Source organism: Chaetodon auriga, chromosome 24, assembly GCF_051107435.1.
Source record: "Chaetodon auriga isolate fChaAug3 chromosome 24, fChaAug3.hap1, whole genome shotgun sequence".
In the NCBI taxonomy this organism is placed as follows: Eukaryota; Metazoa; Chordata; class Actinopteri; order Chaetodontiformes; family Chaetodontidae; genus Chaetodon; species Chaetodon auriga.
The window spans coordinates 14874966-14898736 of NC_135097.1; the positions used below are offsets into that span (position 1 = coordinate 14874966).

Genomic DNA, 23771 nt, shown 5'->3' on the forward strand with positions numbered 1-23771 from the left:
GGTGGCTGAGGCACTGTTAGTGTGAACAGCGGGTCAAGTAATGTTCTGACACCATGACAGGAGGTGGAAGTTAAAGGCCATGTGTTTTACACCCTGACTCTGTGGTTCCTAGCTCTATTAAGCTGGGCATACTTGAAAACTGCCAAGAACCACGTACAGTGAAGCAGCGTGAGTCAAATGACTGCCTCCTCTACTGTAAGGCCAGAAATCTAGGAGACAAAATAGATATGCAGATCCACATTTAATGACATTTTATACTCCAAGATCTCATCTGACAACACCGTTGTTGTTAAATGGCATCACAAATTCAGATGGCTGGTGTGGGCGGGATGAAAACAATGAAAACTGCCTCAATGAAACCTATGATTAAAACTGCCAGTATACAACTTCTAGAGATCAATGACTAATGGTCAAGTGCGCTAATATATGATAGCTGGTCACCCGTAGTTACATGTGATTGGATGAATTAATGTGTTCACCCCCGAGTTCAAGATGAGTCATCAAAAACAGGGACGCAGGATTGGACCTTCGTATCACACCGCGCTCTCTCTGTCTACACCTGGTCTAAAGCACGCTTCAGTTTTAATTTTTGTAAATGCAGCAACGTAAATAACAAAATCGAAAATATATCCCTAATCCTTTTATGGATGTATTACACAACATGAAGCCCAGGTTTGCTCAGAATCTACCCTTCAGTGAACAGTGAAACAACAAAAACGAGAGTCAGAAGCGCCATCGTGTCTTTGTGGAGAGCACCTCGGCACTTTTCTAGGCTAAGTTTTTTCAGGAACGAGGATTAGTGGTTTGAATGGAATATATGTTGGACTGTAAACGGCAGGAGATTATAGCAATCGGCATGTTTGAGCGAGGAGAAACTGATCTGAACATGTGTTGAGAAACTCGAGTGTAGCATCCTCCTGCGGTTTTCTCTGTAGGTGGTTGGGACCGAAATAGAGACTCAATTCCCTTCTTATCGAAAGGAGAAATGCGAGTTTTTCGGCGGATGCTATGCCCAGGCTTAATCTCCCATGGGGAAATGCAACCCTCTCCCTCTCTCTCTCTCTCTCTCGTATGCCCACACAAACACACACATAGTGGCAGACGTGCTCACCTTTCCAGACAGACACTTGTCTCTCTCACTCTGTGGGTGTAAAGTTTTCTCGCTGCAGCCGTCTCTCCTGAGAAACAACACACACGCTCTCGCGCGCACATGCTCCATATCACACCTTCCAGATGCCACAAGAGTTCCAGCGAGGCAAGCCAGCGGGGTCGGATAAGCCTTGGCGAAAGCTGCGGACAAGGAGAGGAGAATCAACATTGTCCACGAAATGTGTCCCCTCTCCATCACTGCTTCACAAACACAGGCCTGCAGCCTTTGTATGATAGAACCAATAGCCAGTGTTTTCAATTACATTTGAGAATGCAGCTCTGTGTTATTGAACTGCCTTCAGGAAGGAGAAAAAAATGTTAAGCACAGCTGTGGATTTTCTATTAAGCAGAGCGAGATATGATGCTGTGAATTCATGTGGATCAATGCAACTGCTTACAGTATATCCAGCCCCTGGATGTGCTTTACAGATGTGCTTACCTGCAGCTCGAGGAGCACGACACATCATTCAAGGCATGCAACTTGTTTTCTTACAACTGCATTTCGTGCAGGAGCATTTTGGCTGCCTGGTGCTAAGTGATGACCCTCGACGGGAAAAGCTCAGACAATGAATTGCCGATGAGCTTGGAGCAGATGCAAAACAGAAAACGCTCAGGACGCGGGGAAGAAGGAACCGGGGAAGAGATGAGTGGGAAAGAGCTGGAAGGACTGCGCTGTGAAGGACTGACCCTCATTGAGATTTGTGTCACGTTCCTCTGCGCTCAAAGCAGAAGAGAGAAACGGGGAGAGGGGAGAGACGGAGGTGGAGAGAGAGAGAGAGAGAGAGCGAGAGAGTATGCAAAAGTGAGCAGTGGAATTCCCGTGAACAATTCCTGCCTTTCCCACCAGGCTAATTAAACTTTGACTTTGTTAGGGAGCCTTAATTACATCAGCCAATTAAAGCTTTGGTTTGGATCCTCCAGTGCTGTTAATGAGCCTCTGTCAGAGTGACAGGACCAAGGAAGCAGGGACCTGGATTACAAAGATGAAACATGTTCTGGGGGATAGAGCGGCGAAGTGAACATGCACACTCAGAGAAGACGCTTAAAGCAAGCTTTTTGTATATCCATGTGAACTCTCATTTAACACACATGCATGGAAAGTCATCTATAGACACTAATTGTATTCGCAGCGAGACACAATTAGAGGAGATATTACACAAACATTTCTTTCTCCAACAAGCCCCGCTCGTTAAATCTCTCTCATTTCATCTCCATATTTCACTTTCTGTCTTTTCTCTACCTCAGCACGACCTCACTTTTCCCTCTCTCGCATACCTCCAAGCTGCTTATCAGTCCCAGGATGTTGTAGGCGCTATATCGGTTTTACTCTGACAAGATCAGAGCTTTGAGGAGCTCCTCAATAATTCATCAGACGATACGCTATAGAGGCAACCTGTGAATGTTCTTTTTCGGTCGAGGAGTGAAACCAAGAGATTGGGTGATAGATGAGGGATGACCCAGAGAGCTGAGCCCACTCACCCGGTGTGACTCAGAGCTTGCCTGGGATCAAACCCACCCTGGTCGATTGGTTTGGGGTGTCAGTTATTTGTCAGTGTGATGCTTTATTGATCTCCCTTAGCTAGCCATCCTCCACAAGTAAACAGCCCCGGGTTTATCGTGTGGGCTCCACAGTTTAGATGCCTGGCAGTGTAGAGGCTTGAATCGGCGTCCTCTGGATGATCTCAGTTGATAACAGTACACCTCAATCTTTCTGTGTGTCCAAACAATAGTCCGGACCATTTTCTGTGGAAATAATGTGGTTAGACAAGATATCAAGATTCCTCAGCCCGTGTAGTAATGTCTATTATCCCGTCATGTGTTCACGAAGTGGTGAACCTCGCTCCATCCTCGCTTGTGAACAACCCAATCGTGATACTATCACCTGTTACCAATGAACCTGTTTACCTGTGGAATGTTCCAAACAGGTGTTTTTAGAGCTCTCCACGTCTTTCCCAGTCTTAAGTCGCTCCTGTCCTAGCTTGTTCAAAACCTGCTGCTGCATCAGATTCAGAATACGCAGATATTAACAAAAATCAATGAAGTTGAAGAGCTAAAACATTAAATATATTGTCTTTGCACAGTTTTCAAATGAGTGTATGTCAGAAAGGATTAGCGAACATTCACGTGTCCCAGCTTCTTGGAATGGGGGTTGTAAAAAGACAAATAGGATTAAAAAAAGAGTGATATAGATTATGAAAATTAGATACATTGATTAACATAAATAGTGTATTAATATAACATAAATAATTAAATAATTCACATCATATCATTTACCATGGATAACCAATAATGTAGTATACCATGTAACAATATACCATACGTGTTGATGTTTCCTATTACAACATCACAAACCTGCTGTTTTGCACTACAGTTCTTTATGCTAACAAATGTCCATTACATCTTGTGCAATATTACACATTTTTCACTCTATTTATTATCCATATTTGGCTCCTGTGCAGTTCAATATGGCAACAGTATTTCTCATACTCTTGTATATAATGTACATATATAGGTGACTTGCATTTTTTGAAAGTTATATCTTAAGTAATCCTTAAATTCACTAATTAACATTTAATTACTTCACCACTCGGACATCAGAGATATACTTGAGCGAAAACAGTAAGGATTAGATAAAGCTTTTATACAGACAAGTCAGAGGAATCAGTTACTGCATTTGTTGGATCTAAAGCAGTGAATGCAGAGGCTGGTGCTCACTCAGCACAGTCTGCTGCTAAATGCTGATATCAAAAACTGACGAACTGCATTATTCAACTATTCATATGGCGTGTAACCATTGTGCTTCAAAACCGGTCAGTGGTGCAGTTTGTCATTAAGCGTTTCTACTGCAAACTATCCATTTTTGCAAAATCTTATTCCAGGCAGTGGATGAATAATAGGCTCTTCTTTTTCCTCGTGCCACTGTTTTCTCAGCGGGGTGTCTTTCCTCTCACACATCAAGCTGTAAACAAATATCACAGTATCCCCTCAGGAACATGGAGAGATACTGGTTCACGACGTGTCTGAACCACCTAACCCAGTAATTTTTTAATTGATTTTCCATTACTATGCAGTTTCATTTAACAGATAGACCTCAGGAAAGCGTACAGCAGAGAAGAGATGTGAAGTAGACACACTCCAGCGCCACAGCAAGAGAAAAAACAAGATCTAGAGAGCATGAATTGGACCAGAAAGTGGCCCAAAGCTAAAGCAGGGACTTGATGAAGTAGTAGATTTGGATTTTCTCTGCGCATGTCTGAGATTTATACCATTTTGAGGAGGTGACACGAGGGGGCCAGAAAAACAAATCCAGCCAGCGTCATGTAGTCCATCCAGGTGCTGATGAGCTGTAGGGAGGTGACTTTGACTGCAGCCAATCTGTGACTCCCTGTGAGACACAACATGAGCAGAGCATCATCCCTTTATGTCAAAATAAATCACTTTTGCCTGAGAACGACGGCAGCAAACGCAACAGTTGTAACAAATTATGGATGAAGTTGTATGTATGAAGAAGCCGTTTTTCCCTGCTGCACAGATTGTATGGCCGTAATTGTGCGCATTGTGGTATGATTTAAAAGCAAGCAAAGGAAAATATATTATGCTCGGACAAGCTGTTGGATTTTCCATCTGCAGCCTAATCAAAGCTGAATTATAGTATGCTCAAACTCCAAACAACCTTTTAGCTCTAAATATTTCAAATGGATGTGAGCGGGGCAACGTGATCGGCAGAGTAACAGTGTTTGTTAGGCGACCGACATGGATGCATCAGTATCCATCTGCCCTGCTCTTCTTTGGAGTAAATAGAGAGGGATGACTCATACCGGCAGCGATGCGGAGCGGCGTGTGGGTCAAGATAAAGAAGAAATTTCATCATGCAGGCTAAACGTGGTTCCACTGCCTCAGCTGTTCAAATCGACGGAGTCAAACTCAATCAATCAGGCTGAATATCTTTGAGTCTCTTTCGCTTTGATGCACAAATGACAGCGTTACAAAGAGACGCCCGCACACTGGAATCATGCTATGTGTGTTTTTCAGCACTGTCTGCATCAGAACTGGTCTCAGTCAGTCCTGGTTTTGGTTCAAACATTTCCGACTCGACCGCAAAGTGAATCAGTCCAGAGTGAGGGGGTTTTGGTGTAAAACAGAATGTTAAATTACCGCACGCTGATTTAACTTAAAAACATCTGAATATCTCACGCTCACTTCAGTTGACGTCAACAACCCCCTGCATGTCACAAACCCGTCACGGGTGTCCTCTGGTTTCGAAGCAGTCTGTGGTTCTTGGCAGCTTTCAGCGGGTGAACACCTCTATGAACCTTCCTGTTATTTGTGGCACCTCAAGTCAAAACGCTCAGGCTGTCAGCCACCTGCCTGCAGGTGTTAACTGAACAATCAAAGCTGCATACAGAGAAGAGCGGCAGTTGTGGAGAAGGGGAGAGTCAATTGAACTTGTTGATTGGTTGGAGCTATGGGTGTGGTGGGCTTGGGTCGCACAGCAGGAAATGAAAAGATGGGTCACTTGATAACTGTCTAGAATGCTGGGATGTGGCGCACTGTGTGTATGAGGGCTGCAGTTCATTATTTTTCTAGTAGCCACTGCCTGCCAGTCACACTGACCTCAGCCTCTGGCTCTACGACACACAGAGTACAGCAGAGTGTTGTGAGTGATTTGTTGGAACAATCCTTTACCTTTTAAGCACTGTTCTGGGTTCATATAAGGTAGAACAGAAAAGTTAAGCTGATTCTGTGAGGATTACAGAGTTTACCCTACCAGGACCGTCCATTTGCAGTGTCAGCCACATTTACTGCAAGTGGGACACAGCGAGTGGAGGTACCCCCTCAGTAATTGGTGGGCTGCACACCGAGCAGAAGGTATAGACCTTGAAATTGCACTTGCAGCATCTCTACCATGCAGACAGATGGCAAAGTAAAGATAGCGACACTACCGTCTCGTCTGTTAAACCTAGTCACACGTCCTGGATCTCTGAGGAGCTATCTCTGAGGTCGCCCCAAAACTGGTTTAGTTAAATAACTTGTCAAAGTCACAGGAGAAGGGAAAAAAAAACAAAGCACAAAACTTGCAGAATCCTTCTTGGTTCGACTTTTCTTTGTTCCTTAAATGTGCCACCACACTCTGCTGTCCTCTCAGGCTTCAAGGTGAAACACAGCCCTCAAACACAAAGAAAGAGAGAAAGAAAAGGAAAGAAGGAAAACAGAATGGAGAGAAATAACTTAAGCATTGCCATGGAAACTAGCCTTTCCAGTACTGGTACAGCAAGTAAGAAGCAGGGTTGAAGAATCACTAAGTTTTTTTCCTTCACAGCTCTCACATTTTGTTTCATTTCAAGGCCTGTTTCTCAAGTGTGTTGTTATATGATGATGTTTAGTGGCTTTGTTAACTCAATGCTTCCCCTTTTGTAACGAAGCCTTTGCCATTCTTTGAAAATGTATGGTTGTGTTACTGACCAGGTTTGGGGGGCTCAGGGTTTGGGGTGTTTCTGAGCTGAATAAAGGCCACGGGGGAATTGTTCCAATCCCAACACCTCCCCTTACACTTCCCCCATCATCCCCAAACCGCCTGATCCACCCCCTCTCCCTCTGAGTCACTCTGATTTACCTCATCAAATGAACAAAGAGCCAGAGTCATGATTTTATGCTGGTGATGTTGGCATTTCTTTGGTCATGTTTTGCTGTTACCTTCCCTTTTTCTCCCCCCAAGATGTACCGTAATCTAATCCCCGCTGCCATGTTTTCCAAATGTTTCTTTGACTTTGACTTACACGTTTGCCACGTTGAAGAGAAAATTGTCATGTAGTGTTTAAACAGACTGTTACTGATATTCTGCCATGTTCTGTTAACATACTCCAGCTGGGCCTCCAGCCTGTGGTAGACTGATTCCTCCTGAATGAATGCAACTTTTTTACAAATGCTATTATTATACACCCAATAAGCTTGATTTAATTTAGGTGTTCATTTCACAGTGGGCTTAAATTACATAAGCAAAGCTTGACAACAAATTCTGGCTCATTAAGACGATTTTTTAGGAGTTCACTTGTTGGTGGCTGTTTAAGAGGAGCAGGGGGGGAATGGGATTGAGCCCATTGTTCATGAGAATTTTGGGACGGGGAAAAAAAATGAATAATTCAACAATATATTCCTTTACATTTTGATAATTTTTCACCCAATAAAGAAACAAGTGAGGAGAAGAGGTAAAGAAGGGGGGGTGGGGGGAGTTGTTTATCACTATCCGAGAACAATCTTACACAGCTTTCTTTTTGTAATTTTTTTTTCATGCAAAAATCATGCGGCCAATTTGTTGATGTAAGTGACCTGAACCTCGTGGTTTGCTATCTTATTTAACCAATCACAGCAGAAACATCTGAGCGTTAGTGTAGTCAGCATAGGCAAGACTAGACAGTTAGCAGTGAAGGATAGGCTGTGTAGTACAATAGATGTTAAGTTGTTCAGTGTAATTTGTAGTCTACTTTTATCTTGTATAAGTGATGTGACATGTAGGTCTGTGCAGCATAGGGAGATAGGTCAGAATAGTCAGGAACAGGCACAGGAAACAGTATTTTCTTACATCTTGTATTTTATTTCAGTTCAGACATAGTCAGAATATTCACTTTTTAAATAGAACAGACTAACTGAACTTGTATAACTAACCTCATGTTAAGTTTTAGTGCTGTTCTAATACTGGTGTTGCTGTATTCATTTGAAATGTTTCTCTTTTGTTGATCTGGAGGTGGTCTCTCTCTCAGGTGGGCTCTAACACTCTTTTCCTCCGTTCTCTCTTTCTTGTCCTAGGAGGTGAATTAGTGTTGCCCATAATAACGGTGGACTCCTTAGACCCCCCATCCATCGCCACCCGCTACCCAGTAATCCCCCCACCCCCCACCACCTACCGCCCATTCCTCACCCTGCTCGAAACCACCAAAGAGTCCCTCCCCTTGCCCAATGGCCGGCCCCCTTGCCCCTTGGACCAGGAGGACTGCGAGGAGACCATCGAGGTATCGGCGTATGGCTCGGGGGAGATGACCGAGTCGGATGACGAGGACTATTACAAAAACTCCCCCCTGGTCACCGACAGGACTGTTCTCCCTCCTCCCCCGGCCGCCGAGGGTGGGGTCCAGAATCCCCGAGACCGCCATTTCTCCCGCATCCCCAACTCCCACCGTCCACCTCTCTCCTCCACCCCCACAGCCAACCCCGACCAGCTCAGTCCGCGCATCAAGCCGGCCGCCGGCGGCAGCAGCAGTAGCAACAACAAAATCCCCGCTGGGAAAATGAACACCCGGGACCAGGTGCTGCTGCCGCCGGCCCACCCCTCGTCAGACCCGGGCCACCGCAGAGTCCCAGGAATAACTCACCCCCCAAATTTCCCCCATGTTCCCACTCCAGACCCCACGTCTCCTGAGAGAGGGCTCCCGGGCGCCGTGGAGGTGCAGCAGTCCAGCAGCACCACAGGAATGGTGGTGGGCATCGTGGCCGCCGCCGCCCTCTGCATCCTCATCCTGCTGTACGCCATGTACAAGTACCGCAACCGTGACGAGGGCTCCTACCAGGTGGACCAGAGTCGCAACTACATTAGCAACTCAGCCACGCAGAGCAACGGAGCCCTTGTGAAGGAGAAACAGCCCAGCACTGCCAAGACGGTCACCAAGAACAAGAAGAACAAAGACAAAGAGTACTACGTCTGAGGGCGCGCCGCCGTGACACACAGAGACAGGCAGCAGACGCACTTAGAGAAGGAAAGAGACGAGAAAGAAAGAGAGAGAGAGGGGGAGAGAGAGAGAAAAGGCGGTATATATGGAAAGCTGCAAACACAACATAAAGGGCAATTCATTTAAATCTCAGTATTGTCAGGTGGCCATACATGGTACTAATTCCAGTCTAATCAGAGGGAGGAAGCGAAATAAGATGGCAAGGTGACTTCTGTCCACACCTGTCAGCTTTGCTTTGGCCATGTTAACCATGGTGTGGATTTAAGGAAAGGCTATTACACCTCAGATCTCAACACATACTGTGCCAACAACTGTGTACCAAGCACTGCTAAAACAGTGATTTCTGAATTAACAAATGACTAACGTCTGGAGTACTGTAAGAACGCACCTCCATCAGTATTTGTGTCAGGATCTGTGCTTCATTCTGAGGCCAGCGTGTGTAAACAGTCGCCTTCGACAGTATCAACATATTTTTTTCCAACTAGGCTTGAATTAGCAACTTTCCATCCCCCTATAAATCAATATACTGCCAGCTTACAGAAGCTCTGTGTCAAATCCAGCTCTCCCCGCCTCTGTAAGTGTTCGACACCTCTGACCTCTCGCCAGATCTCTCTCTCTCTCTCTCTTCCTCTCATTCGCTCGAGCACTCTGTTTCTCTCCTTGTCTACGGTGCTCAGCAGCTGATGCAACGTACGCTCTGCCGTGTTTCAAGCATGTAGTATTCATTTACGAAAAAGAGATAAAAACTGTTTTTCTTTCTGTGGAGTTTAAAAAACAAAAAATATGACGATGATTGATGATCATAACAACGTTAAACGTAGCAACTATGTGAGATACCACCGCTCCAACCTAACGGATGCTGACTTGTACGTTTAGCCGCCAAAAACTCGTTGAGGCCAAAAAACCCCTTGGTCGTCCTTTGTTCCAGCAGATCTGTGTCATGTGTTTCTGGGGCTCCGAGGCACCCCTAGTGGGCCAGCAGAGAAACTGCGTCACGTCCTTACAGTTACTAATAACCGAAAAACAGAAAAAACCTCCAGCAAACCAGATGAACTCTGTTCTATATAATTATAAATATATGTATAGACGTTGCAGAAACCTATGGACCTAAAGCGTGAGCGAGCGGAGAAGTAAGAGTACGCTGATAAGGCGCAGCGGAGACGGACTTTAGGATTTTTGACGTCGGAACAGTTTCACCGCCCAAACCCCCGTCCCCAGACTCCACCCCCCCCCCCCCATGAACAGTACGGCTGATGTGATGCCTTGCTGCAAGACTCAGTCACTTTGGTTTGCTCTCTTTTTTTTTGTTTTGTTTTGTTGGTTTTTTTTATTCTTTTCTCTGGAGAAATGAGAGACATTTTAGGGAAATTCTTGCTGGAGTTCCACTGTGGAGAGAGATACCTTGCAGCTGAAAAAAAAAAAGAGACCGTGTCGTTCGCCCCTCTCGAGCCAAGCCGGACTGATGGCTGCCAATGGGCGAAGCAAACTTTGCGGGGAAGAGCGCACAAATTAAAAGGTGAACAGACGTTCCCTGAAAGATGTACAACAGAACTCTAGTATTCCAATTTTCTCAACTCTATTAAAAAAAGACAACTGTACCATGAAAAGAAAAGAAAAACCCTGAAAAAAGTTTGTGAAATGTCTAAATATTTGACTCTCATCCCATTACTAAGAGAAATGTGTTTTCCCTACTATCATTCCTGTTTGGAGAAAAAAAAAAATGACGATGATTCTGGGAAACTGAAATTTCTATGTATTTTCTTTTGGTAATTGAGCAAATGTGATTTGGGTTCTGATCATGAAACCGCTCATTCTCCTTTTCTGAGGGAGAAAAGTTCCTCTCCTTTTAATCCATCTTCCATCCGTCATCCTCAATCTATTTTTTGTCCTGCATCTGTTCCTTTCTCTCTGTATGGCAGGTTGTACGTCCCCACACCCTGTGGAGAAAGCAGGCTCTGTCCATCCTCCATGTTTTTTTGTTTTTTTTTATTTGTTTTATATCTATTTATGTCTGTATGGCTGGAGACGAGATGGCAGTCATTTCATTCGACAGCCTCTATCGATTCACCCTCCTGCCGCGTTTGTCTGGTTTCTCTCTTTTTTCCATTCCAGGCATACTCCTCCCAGTATCTTCCTGTTCTTTCTAAATGTTATTGTAAAGTGTTCCAGTGAGATGACTCTAAATATGTGTACATTAACAGAGGGAATACACTTGGTTATATACTTCTTACTCCCTGTGTCGCGTGGTCTCTTTATATCGCCTTTTCTCAGTCTAATTTGATTTACCCATTGACATATCTAGAGGATTTGGACGGTTTTAAAAACCTCGCACTTGATTTTAATAATAAACGTGAATAGATCGACTTGAAAATCAGCAAAAAAAAAAAGTCACTCCTTGACTATAACTCCAGAACTTGCTTGACAATCATCAGTTTAAGTGTTCTTCAGTATCTAACTAATCCAGGGATTGTGGCGGAGGGAAGGCCCACAGTGTCAGGCTTTGGAAACTCCTGTTGTATTCTGTTATCACTCTTTAACCTGCATTACCATAATAGACAAGACTGGTGCTTATATTAGTGCCACAGGGAAGTTTGACTTTCACTTACCCCAGCAGAGAGGTCTGGATCAGCCTCAGTGCAGCTTCTCTGGAGCAGGTAGGGATTCATTGTATTGACGGAGAGCACATCAGCATTGATGAGCTGCTGTCACTGTGAACTGAAACAAAGAAAATCAGTCAGTTAATCAGACCTGTAGCGGTAGAGCTGCTCTGCTGCTTTGTAGATTTTCTGACCTCCCAAGGGGTTTCTTATCTATATATACACAGAGATGTGAAGTCAGGAGTGTTATTCTGTAGGTGTTGCTTGGCTGTGATCCCACAGAAATGTATAAACACATTAGATTATTACATTCATTTAGCTGACCCGACTTATAATAAGTGCTTTCAGCTGTGAGGATACAACCCAAGGATTGCAAGAATCGTGCAAGTATGTCAAACTTTATCAAATATACTGAGCTGCTTCAAGTGCGACAAACAATAAGAGAGTAACAGGGTTTATATACGCTCCTAATTTTGATCTTACTCACTGAACACATTCTTCTTCTTGAACAGATTATGAGAGTATTTTATGAGAAGTTTTGAGGAGTTTCACTGTATTGTTTTTTTTAGTTTTGGGAAAATTCACATGCAAAACTATCATCAGTTAAGTCTTCATGAACAGCCTTCTTCACACCTCTAAAATACTTTGCACACTGTGAAAGAATAAATCATCACAAGTAGCCAATCAGTTTGGTGAAGTATTCAAGGCTTTAAAAAATGAAAGCATGCTAATGTTTCAAACTGAGGAGAGCAGTCCTACGACTCAAGTGCAGTCCTCAACACCTCTGCAATCAAGATGAATGTGCAGTCACAGCGGCTTTACCTCCGTTTAAGACTGCTCTGAAAGACAGAGGCTGAGGTAAGTGCTCTGATGTTTAAACTATCTGATCATCTAAATTTTGAACCTTGAATACACATGAAACTTAATATCTAGGTCTACTGTCACTGCTCGGTAAGATGATAGACTAAAGTATAATAATCTATGTAGTATATTGTAGCTTAAAGGATACAAAATTACTGTTACAAATAACTTCATTTTGCTAAGAGGGAGTAGCAGACTGCGCTCACTTCCAGCTATCAGAAAAAGTCGGTAATTATATTAAACACGATGTAACTTGCAATAATTTCACCTCAGGGCACGACCTGTTAGAAGCGAAAAATTGACAGCCAATTAATGAATTTAGTCTCTTTGTGAAGGTTCTCGACTAAATGTTAAGTGCTACCATGAATAAAAACAAGGAATCCACGATGGATAAATGCATGATTGAAAGACTGAAGTTAGGAATGCAGCAACATACAAGATTTGTGAATGAAGACCATCAAACCAGATCAAGCATATCTTAAATTAGATGCATTAATTAGTGGCGATACAAAAGAACAAGTGGATGAAATATTTAATTCAAGGTGAAATAAGGGTCAAGGCACCGTTCAACAGCTGAGAGGGATGAGAAGCCAGAAGAAATGATCTGAATAATCAATATGAAAATGATCTATGCTCTATCACAGCAACCCAATATCACAGGAAGTGGTGTTTTACCTGTTGCCTGATGGCCAGCAGGAGGGCTCATGTTGGAGGGAGGAGAGGAGCAGACCACTCATAGGCATACATGTCCAGTCCCACGTAGCAGCTTGGCAAGCTGATGCTGTCTTGTCTGGAGCCTCCTGGAGCTCTCGGGTATTTTCAGCCATCTTGGCTCCAACATGGTGGATTCGGTTTGAGCCAGTTGTCTCTCAACAGGCAGCAGGGCGAGGACTTTTCCACAACCCTCATGGGTGTGCAGGAGACACCATGGCAGCTTTGACAGAATTGGTCACAGTTCTGACTTTTGTAACTTTCCTCAAGTTAGAAATAGGCATAGTCCTAGAGAGAGTTCCTTTCAAGTTAGTTAGTTGTCTTCAGCACGCTTGGTGCTACTCGGGAGTCAGCTGATCTCTGGGCGTTGGAAGTGAACTGGTCCCTGGACAAAAGGACCAGCAGCCCCCTCACCAGGACGAGGCTGAAGAGCTTTGAAATCAACAGACTGAGCTGAAGAGCTGACGAGGCGCCAGCTGAAGAAGCTTTGACTTCCTCTTGCTTTGTAGTCCTCTGTAGAGAGGCGTCCGGTGTCAAAGGCGAAGTTTAATGCTTCCATGTTTCAAAGCAGAGCGTTTCCAGCTGCTGAAGGACACCACAACACCTTTATGAATAACAAAAGATCATCTGTAATAAGGCAAACATGTTACAACCTCTGTACCTATATACATATATACACACACACCTATTAATATGTACTGTAATGTTCGCCATCTTTGTGTCATTATCCACTCCAACAGTCTAAATAATACACCATCTCAGCTACAACAATTCGAGCAAGGACAAAGTGACTATATCATACACATCATAATGATGCCAAGTACCCTTTAGACGTATGTCTGAGGTTAAGAGAAAACAGACATCAGCTTAAAATATTCCTTGAAATATGTCATTAGGGTTGAAGCAATGGCTTACACAAATGAAACTTTTGGTGATCCGTGCTTTCTAGAAATACTGAAAACTTAATTTTTCAGGGTTTGTTCTACCAAAAGCTTTATACTTTCCTTGTATAAAGGTAATGAAACAGGTGTATCAAACGATATACATTGAGTTTGTGCATTGCAAAGTCAATTTCTTTGTCCTTTGCTCCCTGTGTGAGTCTTTAATGAAGTCCAGATCATGGAGAATTGGCTCTTAAAAGGGTCAGCTGCGGGTCGGCGCCTGGACGGATCTCTGCAAGCAGGTCATAAATTAATAAACTGGCTTAGGTTCTACCACGGATGGTGCTCAGCATTCCTGTGTTCGTCCTCCATGAATCTTTCAGCCCTGTTCCTTGACCCACAGGCCATGTTGGATGACAACTTCAGGAAGGGTTAATTCTTTTATCAATAAAAGATAAATGATCATCAGCATCTGTGCTGATTTACAATACTGCTGAAATTTACTTGTAGAAAGATTTAAAGTCCTGGTTCTAAGAGCCTGGCTCTCTCTGTACTTAAAGAAATTTAAGAACTCATGCCACTTGTTTTTCATTTGAATGGGACACTGATGAGAGAAAAGTGGGGAGAGATTGAGTAGCTGTATTGGGAGAATTGGACAGGTCTAATTTGACCTACTTTGTACAAAATAAGCAAACATTTTCAGCGATGACTTACTGTAGATATGTGATGTTCACTTCAAGCTGACTGAGGAAGCAGAGGCGGCTGAAGAGGAGGCCATGTGAAGCGGATCACAGCAGCACATCAAGGATCAGGGCCCTGGATCACAGGAAGAGAGGAGTGGATTAGGCAGCTATGATTGGGCCTAACACAGTCTCTCCAGTATCATACGGTTAATTCACTTTCAAACTTGTGTACATCATCATGGGGATGTATGATCATCCCGCTCCCTACAGGTTCAGCTCTGAGGACGTTCTTTGCCAATGCATAAAAATGGTAACTTTACACAACTTTTATCCACATACAGTTTGATTACGGATGCCATGTCTCATGCTTCGTGTGCTGTGTATTGTATAAACTGTGTTACTGATACAGCAAGTAAGAGCTGTATTCATCAACAGTGATGCCTTTAGATAAATGCTAACATCACCATGTAAACATGCTGACAATGAAAACACTGATGTTTGGAAGATATAATGTTACAATGTTCAAATTTTTAGTTAGCATGCAAACCTTTGCTAACTACAAAAAGCACAAAGTACAGCTGAGGCAAATGAGAATGTTACTATTTTTGCAAATATTTGATATTTTATAAACCACAGTATGATAATGATGCTTTAGAACAAAAGTCTGGTGATCATCAGACCTTTATGGATTTATCCTCCGGGATCCATGGACAATACGCTTGCTAATTTTCAAGCCAATCCATTCAATAAAAGATGAGATTTTTCAATCTGGACTATCTGACTGTTGCTATAGTAGTGTATTATTATTGCTGCAGGAAGAACAAGACTACTAGCACCCCAGAATTGTATCATGGTTGGTGCACAGCCTGAACACCTTGTGCCAGCACACTATGCATGCATGAGCATTAGTGAAACTGCATCAGAGCATATGGTAAAACAGTGCCGGAGGAGCCGTATTCCCTGTATCCATGCGCCTCAGCTGACCTCTGAACATGGAGACGAGCCATTGCACTGATTCCTCAGACAGCCATCTTTGCCTAATCTGCTCACAGCAAACTAAGCAGAACAAAATGGTCTGTGCCTTGTTGAGATTACTTGCAGCCAGTACTCAACACACAACCAGAGCAGTTGTTTACAGGCCTACATCCATGATGCGCTAATGGGGCATGCAAAACAATCAGCGCACTTACATACACAACCACTGATACACTCGATTCTTGTAACAGCTGATTCCAACATCTCTTTCATCTAAGTAAGAAACTATAGTTTGTTACCTGTCCACATGACACGTTTATACATTTAACCACATACTGTAACATACAGAAATACTTACTGATGCTCAACATCAAGAAGCAGAGAAATAGTCTGAGGAAAATATACAAACATGATTCAGGAGGGCAGAGAGGACTGCGTGGGTGCAACTGGATAAATGAAGTGACCTTTACTATTGCGGCAAATTGTGGCAAAAACAGAAGTACAAGAAATTGCCAAAGTAAATGAATTACCAACACAGCTTGAGCTAGACTCCACACCTCACTGAAAACATGCTGCAGAGGTGGCAGTGATGGCAATAAACGCTGCCCTGGACTGCTGGTGTTGAGTGCAGGCAATGAGGAAATTTTCATCGATTGCCAACATTAATATTGTTAAATGAAATTAGACGGCATCAATGAAACTATCACAGCCATGAAATGCACAGATTCACGAAAAGTTTTCAGTGCATTATTTCATGTATTACTGCTTTAGCTCAAAGCGGCACTGTGCCAAACTACAGCCTCAAAGAGCCACCAGCATGACCGTAGACTCTTAGTATTGTTTTTAAATGTCTCGTCTGAATTTACCAGGTCAGTTCCTTCCATTGAAACGCACAAAAAGCATTTCTCCGGAGCAACACATCACAGTGTAAACGAGGTCTTGGACCCTGGTGATGTCAACCCCTCCAAACAGCAGGAGATCCGCTGCAAGGTGGCAGTCGTCCCCAGATCCCTTCTGTGATTCTTTGTGGCATTAATTGAAGCCAGATCCACGGAAGCTGAGGACTGCCGCGCTTGCAATTATTAATCCCGTTATCTTGTGATAACAAGTTAATTATTTTGCTATCTTAAGAAAACAAAAGGGTGATTTCTCCAGATAACGGAGTGATTTATCACGAGAAAGCGACTTTTCTCTGCTGCAGCCATATAATCCAGTCTATATAACGGCAGAGGTGGCCATGATTGAGGCCATCCAGGTTGCCATAAGATTTGCAGGCCTGTCCAACTGCACATAGCGACCCCACAGCACCTCCACACACCTTCTGACACCTGCTGACTGTGACCTCAGACTTGTATCAACAAATTTTCTCAAATGAAAATTGATCACGTTGCTGCTAAAGAGATGCCATGTATTTCCTGGCAACTGAAAGCTGCTAAAGATCAATCACGTTATGAAACCAAAATATCTCAGCGAGCTAATCCATCATGGTGTACTCCATCTGACACTTGCATCTTAAATCATTTGCTACAAGATGCCATCTATGCATGCTGGCATGGCCCCTTTCCTCATGATAAGGGCTTGAGAATCTCAAGATAATGAAATTATTATTTTACAGATGCATATTTATGCCAATATTACCTTACTGCAGACAGATTAGGCATCAGTATATGATCTATTGTCGCCTCCATCACAGACATTTGTAAAATGTCCAACATATGCTTGCTTTCTTCTGTCTTCATCAACAATAAACAATGTTCAATCAAAGCTGGTCTCATGTCTTTACAACATCTGGCAACACTGATTATCTTTTTGGAAAATTTCGTTTTTTGCCTTTATTGGATGGAACAGCTGTAGGGAGACATGAAAGGGGAGAGAGGGAGGGGATGGCATGCAGCAAAGGGCCCGGGCTGGAGCTGAAACCAGGTTTCTGTAGCGTGGACTCGGCCTCAGTGCATGGTGCACACGCTCTACCAGGTGAACCGCATCGTTTTTTCCTTTCTTTTTTGACATAAAAGTGAGATCAATCGCAAAAAAAAGGCAATCCAACATATCATTTGTAAACAAGCGAGTAAAGCAGACACCAGGGGGCAGTAGTCCATAGCTGTCCATCACCTCACCCACCCTCCAGTGGAGGAAGCCTTCCAGTCTCCCCCAATCAAGTTGTACACACAGCATTAATATTTATAAATGAAGTTGCTCAGAGCTGCTTTGTGCTGTGCTGGCACAAAGAACAGACTCCACATCAGGGACATAATTGATTGATTTTTCTAAATTAATTCATTAAATATGCATTACAGCTAAAACTTGAGCAAATATTGAAAGTAAAACCAGTTTGTTCAGCTCTCACAGAGTTAAATGTGAGCGATGCTTCAGCTTTGCGCATTTCGATGGGCCAACCCCCCCCCAAGGATAAAAAGAGTCCTCTGTGATCAAGTTAAAAAAAGAACAGCACTCTGTCCACAGGGACTGAATCAGCATGAAGAGAGGCGCTACCAAACCAAAAGCTCTGTCTGTGAATCTGGAGCAGAGGTTAGTAAAGGTAAGGAAGACCGAGACTCCTCTGCTCCATTTTGTGTGGTGTTTCCTCCACGTTTCATCATCCAATCTTCTATCCAACTGTGAGATGTACCCCATGGCTGCTCTTCCCGTTTACTCACCAATCTGTACAATATGATGTGCACACATGCACATGGATTACACTACGATAAGACAACTCAAATATTCCCGGGCTAAACGTGCTGGTCTCCTCACCCCGAACGCTCCTACAGTGAGAGCTTCGCTTTCCGCCCCACTCTGATCAATGCTCATCAAATAAAAGGAGTGAAAAGCCTGAAAACAAAGCCGTGGCATCATTTCCCCCACAGGCAGAAAGTTTCGCTGTAAACACGCCTCAGAACTTGGCTCTCACAAATCACATGACATCACTGGTTAGACAGACAATCAGCTACGACACATCTCATCAGCCTCCCCTGCCATGCGAGTGATCAGCAGCATCGTGCTTGAGCGTGCGTCGACGCGCGCGCGCGTGTGTGTGTGTGTGCATGTGAGTGTCAGAGAAGTCGACGCCGTTTCAGACTCAATTTGTTTATTTGCCTCTCTGAGTAAAATCTCAAATGGGCTGTGAGACGCTCGCGTTTGGCTGCACGCGTGCGTGTCGTTGTGGTGTTTAATCGTGTGTGTGATCATGCACCCAGAGGCGCCGTTTATGACAGAGGGGGGCCCCGCAGGAGCAGACTTTGTTTGAAGTCCCCAAAGACAACCAGGCGGGTAAACCTCGCATTCTGACACCTGACTTTGTGTACAGGCACTGAGGAAAACATGCTAAAAACACACCCAAAGACACATGCGGGCTGCGGAGTGAACACTGTGCCGCAGTCCTACAAACTAAACCACATGACCACTGCACACTGGACTTTACTAGATAGACTCATATTAAAGGTTTATGGTGTATGATCTGACGTCACCCAGCCTTACAGTGGCACAAGACAGTGCAGGCAATGCGGGCTTGCGTTTCATCATACTGGTTGTAATGGTTTCTAATAAAAACTGAATAAGTATTTATTAACCACTGTGGCAACATCCAGCACCATGTTGGTCTCCTATCAAATCCCTCTGTCTCACCAACACAAGTGTTGTGTATATATATATATATATATATATATATACACACGTATTCCTGCAGACTATTTCATGCTGTTCCACTGAGAAACAGTTTGTCAAGGTAAAGCAGCAAGAAACTTGAAGATAAACAAAGCAGGCTTCAGACCATCATAAAAAACAAATCTCCACTGCAAATGTTTTGTCAGTAAGGACATGCATTCAGCACAGGCGAGTAAAACAGAGTACCTGCAAACATCCTTAAATGTCTGAAATGTTTTATCAGATAGATAATGGCTGACAGGGTTGAAATTTGGCAATTAAATCCCAGTATATAAGCTGCCAACACGCTCATGGTTTCACCCTTAACAGCGTCTGTTTGTGCCCTTCGTTTACACGCAAACGGAGAATTCGCCTCTGAAAGCGATGCATTCTGAAAACTCCGGCCAGAGTGGAGATTTTGGAAAACCTCGGTTGCACGTTTGCATGTAAACGGAGAAAGCCGAACTGCGTCACATTACACGCCAGAACTTGCACCTGCGCCAAAAGTGCGATCTATGTTTACATTTTAATTTGGCAATGGTGAACGTTGATGCATTCAGAGTAGCAGTCGCATTTATGTTGGTGCAAGCCCTTTTCGTATATTTGCATTTGCAAATACAGCTGCACTATTATAACGGAGGTCAGCAATTTTGCAACAACTACCCCCCCAACACGAGGCGCAGGTCCGCATCACCGTCGGCATACAAACACGGGTTAGTGTAAACGAAAAGTTTCCTGAAAAATGTCCGTTTATGAAAATAGCCGGCTACGTGCAACCGTAGTGTTAGTTGGCGTTGACTTTCCACACATTTGAAACACATGATGATACAAAACTCACCATTTTCTTGGAGGACGTGGACGCAAACAAAGGTTCACTCACACAGGTGCTGTCACCTGGGTTGATTAGACCTCCTCTCAGGACTGAGTGGGTGTGTCCAGACTGCACGACTGACGTCATCAGACCTTAAACCAGACAAGCTCACTTTGACACCATGATGCTCACCGGATACATTTTTCACAGTATGACATGTTATAGGAGGAGAAGTGTCACGGTCCTGGCGTTGCGCATGCTTGCTTATTGACATCACGGGATGTACCATACAGAGCTGATTGTTACTGTTCTGTAGACAAAATGTATCTCTGTTGCTTTCAAAATAAAAAGCTTTTCCCACAGAACGCCCTGCTCCGAGCAGCCATGTTTGTCTGTCAAATTCCTGGTGGAAGAAACTAAGCATCCTGTGCGTTTATCTGTACCCACTTTATTTTCTTATCTCATATGCTTCTCCTGCTGTATTCTCCAAACATCTGCTCAATTTGCATAATGTCCTTCACCACGTATCATATAATTATTCATTCATAACGGAGTGTGTGTTGTGAGTAAACATCTACGTCCTCTTGTGAGTGCACGTCTCGGAAGGCCTCTCTAACATATGCCGGACAGTCGGCACGTGCAGCCTCTCCAGCGTGAATCCCAACACTCCCCTGCATTCAGCAGCTCTCTCTGGGGGTGAGCGTCTGATCGGCGCTGCTTGCCAAGATGCTCAGTAGGTTGAAGTGGGGGGTTTTGTCTGATGACACTCAACTGATCTGGGATCTGTTCTACCAGCAGGTGGTCCCTGTATGGCGCTACATTAGACAAAAGCCTCCGACTTGCCTCCTTGTCTTTCTAAATGTATTTACCTCACTTTCTGTCTTTCTCTGTCTGTTTTCTTTTTGGACTTGCTGTCACTGTCACTTTCCCTCTCCCTCCCTTCCTCCCCCTCTCACCCTCTCCTCACAAGATGCGTCATGGTATTTAGACTAATTGACAGTACCTCTTGGGCATGACACAAATAGAGCCTCAATTTACAAGTCAAATATGTATAAGGAGCGGTGCATAAATGGAAGGGAGCCAGGCAGAGCTGTGCAGCAGCAGGAGCAGGAAGGGGGCGAAGAGGGTGAGGGAGGGGGTAAAATCACTGGATGCAAGATGGTGAGCGGGGGCTAAAAATGGGGCGCGGAGGGAGCTGGAGAAAAGTAAGGGAAGCCTTATACAGCGAGAACAAGTGCATGTGTGTGTGGCTGCTCATTGAAGTTCGCCTTTTGAAGTGTGTTTCTGTCTGTATGTTTGAATATGAGCGTGCTCGTGTCAGCGTGAGCGCGTAGGCGGTGATGCATGTGGAAGTAAGTATGTGCAGGCAGAAAAGTGTGTTTTTATACAGTAGGCAGTATGGGTGTGTCCGTGCGTGTGTGTGTGAGAGAGAGAGAGAGAGAAAGTGTGAGAGTGGTTGTCACTGCAGAGAAAAATCCAGACTGCGGGGCAGAGAGGAGGATGATGGATGAACAGGTAGCTGCCTCCGAACCCCGGCTGCTGGAATGAAGCCATACAAACACACCACACTCACCTATCAATCTGGCGTTCAGCAGATTACACTGTCTGACACACACATACAGTACGCACACCCACAAAGTGTGTGAAAGAGAGAGAGAGTGAGGAGCAGGTGAAAGAGAGCGAGGGGTTGAGGAGCAAAAGATGGAGAGATGTCGGCGAGGGAGGAGACAAATGTGGAGCGGGACTGCAAAATCACTCAGCTTCTGAGAGGGCTCGCATGTTGATGAGTGTGTCTGTGCGCGTACCCTCCGGCATTCCTCCCCTACTATTTTTGCCCAGTTGCCATGGCAACTATCATCCTTATGCTCGTGTGTCTGTGTTTGGGGAACGTAAAGTCAACGCCGAGGCTTACAGAAACTGCATTGTCCACACCTCAAAGCCGCTCACAGCCGCCTCTGAGCCCTGCGGTGGAGGCTGAAATGACATTTCACCCATAATACCCTTCTCACCTCCACACGCGACCTGACCCCCACTGGCCTTAGATAATCATTCACAGTTTGAGATTATTCATGGCCTCAGTTATGTGGAACAAATTAAGGACACATAGAATGACTAGGTGCTCATTAAGGGCTATTCCAGATAGGGCTCCATTATAGAACGCTCTAATTAAACTGCCGTGGCATTGAAGCAGCATCCAGCTGACCTCGCCGCCTCCGAAGACACTTCAGCTCTATCACGCAGGATCCACTCATTACCACCCTGCACTCTCTCTGGTCTAATGAGTGTGTGTGTGTGTGTGTGTGTGTGTGTGTGTGTGACAAGCTTTTTTGGAAGTGATTTGTGCTGCAGACCTGCAAAGAAGATGTTAACGCACACTGTGGCATCAGTGTTGCATCTAAAACACAAACAGCTTCACACACGTGCATTAAAAGTTGAGGCCGGTGTACTGAGATTAGTTTCGGGTGCATGGGAACACATTCAGGAAGAGGTGGACGGGCTGGGGTGGGGGGGGGAGTGCACACAGGTAAGTGTTGTTGTATGTATCACCTGAGTGCAGCTCTGCAGAGCTTTTTAGGCCAAAATTAAGGGTGAAATAATGCAACCTGATTGTTTGTTAGTGATAATGATCAAGCATTGTGTCTTATCAACAGAGAATCAAAGTTTCTAGTTTTCTTATTTAATCAACTTTCTATCAGTTTTCACATGACTTAAACCACCCAGCCTTTACATAAACACCAACTAGTGCATTTTGTACATTGCAGCATGCGTTTGAGACAGCGAAGGTGCATTAATGTAATTGCATACACACAGTTTGTGTAAATGCCTGCAGGTGCCTAATTGCATCAATGTAAGGGTACTGTTTTCAGGTGCATATATAAAAGTGATTCGTGTGTGTGTGAGCAGTGTTTTGATGTTGGCATTAGCGTGTGTGTGCTTGTGGCACAGACGTTACTGCAGACAGGGGAAGACATAATGGTTTCAGCAAACATTTGTGTATTTTCCAAGGCGGTCTCAATAAAAGAACACAAGTGAATAAAATGAAAATGCATCAGTAACAGGAGCAGGAGGGAATGAGGAAAATAAAAGTCTGAACGGGGCCGGGTTGTGACGCATCCTGGACTGCCATATTGAATTGCACGTTAAAAATGAGAAGTAGAGCTGCTGGTCTGCTTTCTCAGTGTGGGATTGTTTATCACAGCATTTCACAGAGCTCGCAAGTCAAGCTTTGTTTGCAGCCAAAAGGCTTCCTTTCTCACTTCGTTTCATGTTTTTCAGCCGATGGTGTTGATGTTCGCTGTTGCTGTTCACTGGCCCCAAGTGTTTCATTGTCAGACTGTAGTCTCTGATTACCAGTTAAATTAAGAACTGGTGGATGCTCATCATAACACTAATTTCTGCAGTCATCACAGAGATCAATGGATTTTATTTGTGGGTTTATTTAATTTAATAAAAAAAAAAGCTAATAATAATGCTAACGCACCATCAGTTGTTCACATCTATGACTTGTTGGATATGTAAATCAGTGACAACTTCTTACGCCATCTGAATGGTAAAGAATCCATTCCCAGGCTGACGCCTCCCAGAATGCTCTCCTGATGCCAGCTGACATTTAAACGCATTGTTCAAGTTCCCTGTAGACGCTTCAGATGCCCCAGCCGCAGCACAAACTTTCCCTTTGTACCTGTCTGTCATGTGTGGAAATCAGTGTGATGATAACAGCGCGTGGGGATCTCACACTGGGT

The 23771-nt window shown here is 44.1% G+C and overlaps 1 protein-coding gene and 1 long non-coding RNA gene across 12 annotated transcripts in view; one reads left to right on the forward strand and one right to left on the reverse strand.

Moving 5' to 3' along the window:
- nrxn2b (neurexin 2b) overlaps positions 1 to 11100 on the forward strand; it is a 623496-nt gene extending 612396 nt beyond the window's left edge. For 8 of the 11 annotated variants that reach the window (XM_076725432.1, XM_076725436.1, XM_076725434.1 and 5 more), the window contains one exon: positions 7954 to 11100. In XM_076725432.1, coding sequence (XP_076581547.1) covers positions 7954 to 8846 — 893 coding nt within the window. In that variant the 3' untranslated portion in view covers positions 8847 to 11100. The remainder of the gene's footprint in view (positions 1 to 7953) is intronic. The other 3 variants (XM_076725438.1, XM_076725439.1, XM_076725443.1) reach the window with 1 other exon arrangement.
- Positions 3741 to 13624, reverse strand: LOC143317332 (uncharacterized). Its single transcript, XR_013076660.1, has 3 exons — positions 13004 to 13624; positions 11477 to 11585; positions 3741 to 4534 (listed from the first exon to the last, which is right to left on the reverse strand). It is a non-coding gene; the product is annotated as an uncharacterized LOC143317332 (long non-coding RNA).
- Positions 13625 to 23771: the final 10147 nt, after the last annotated feature.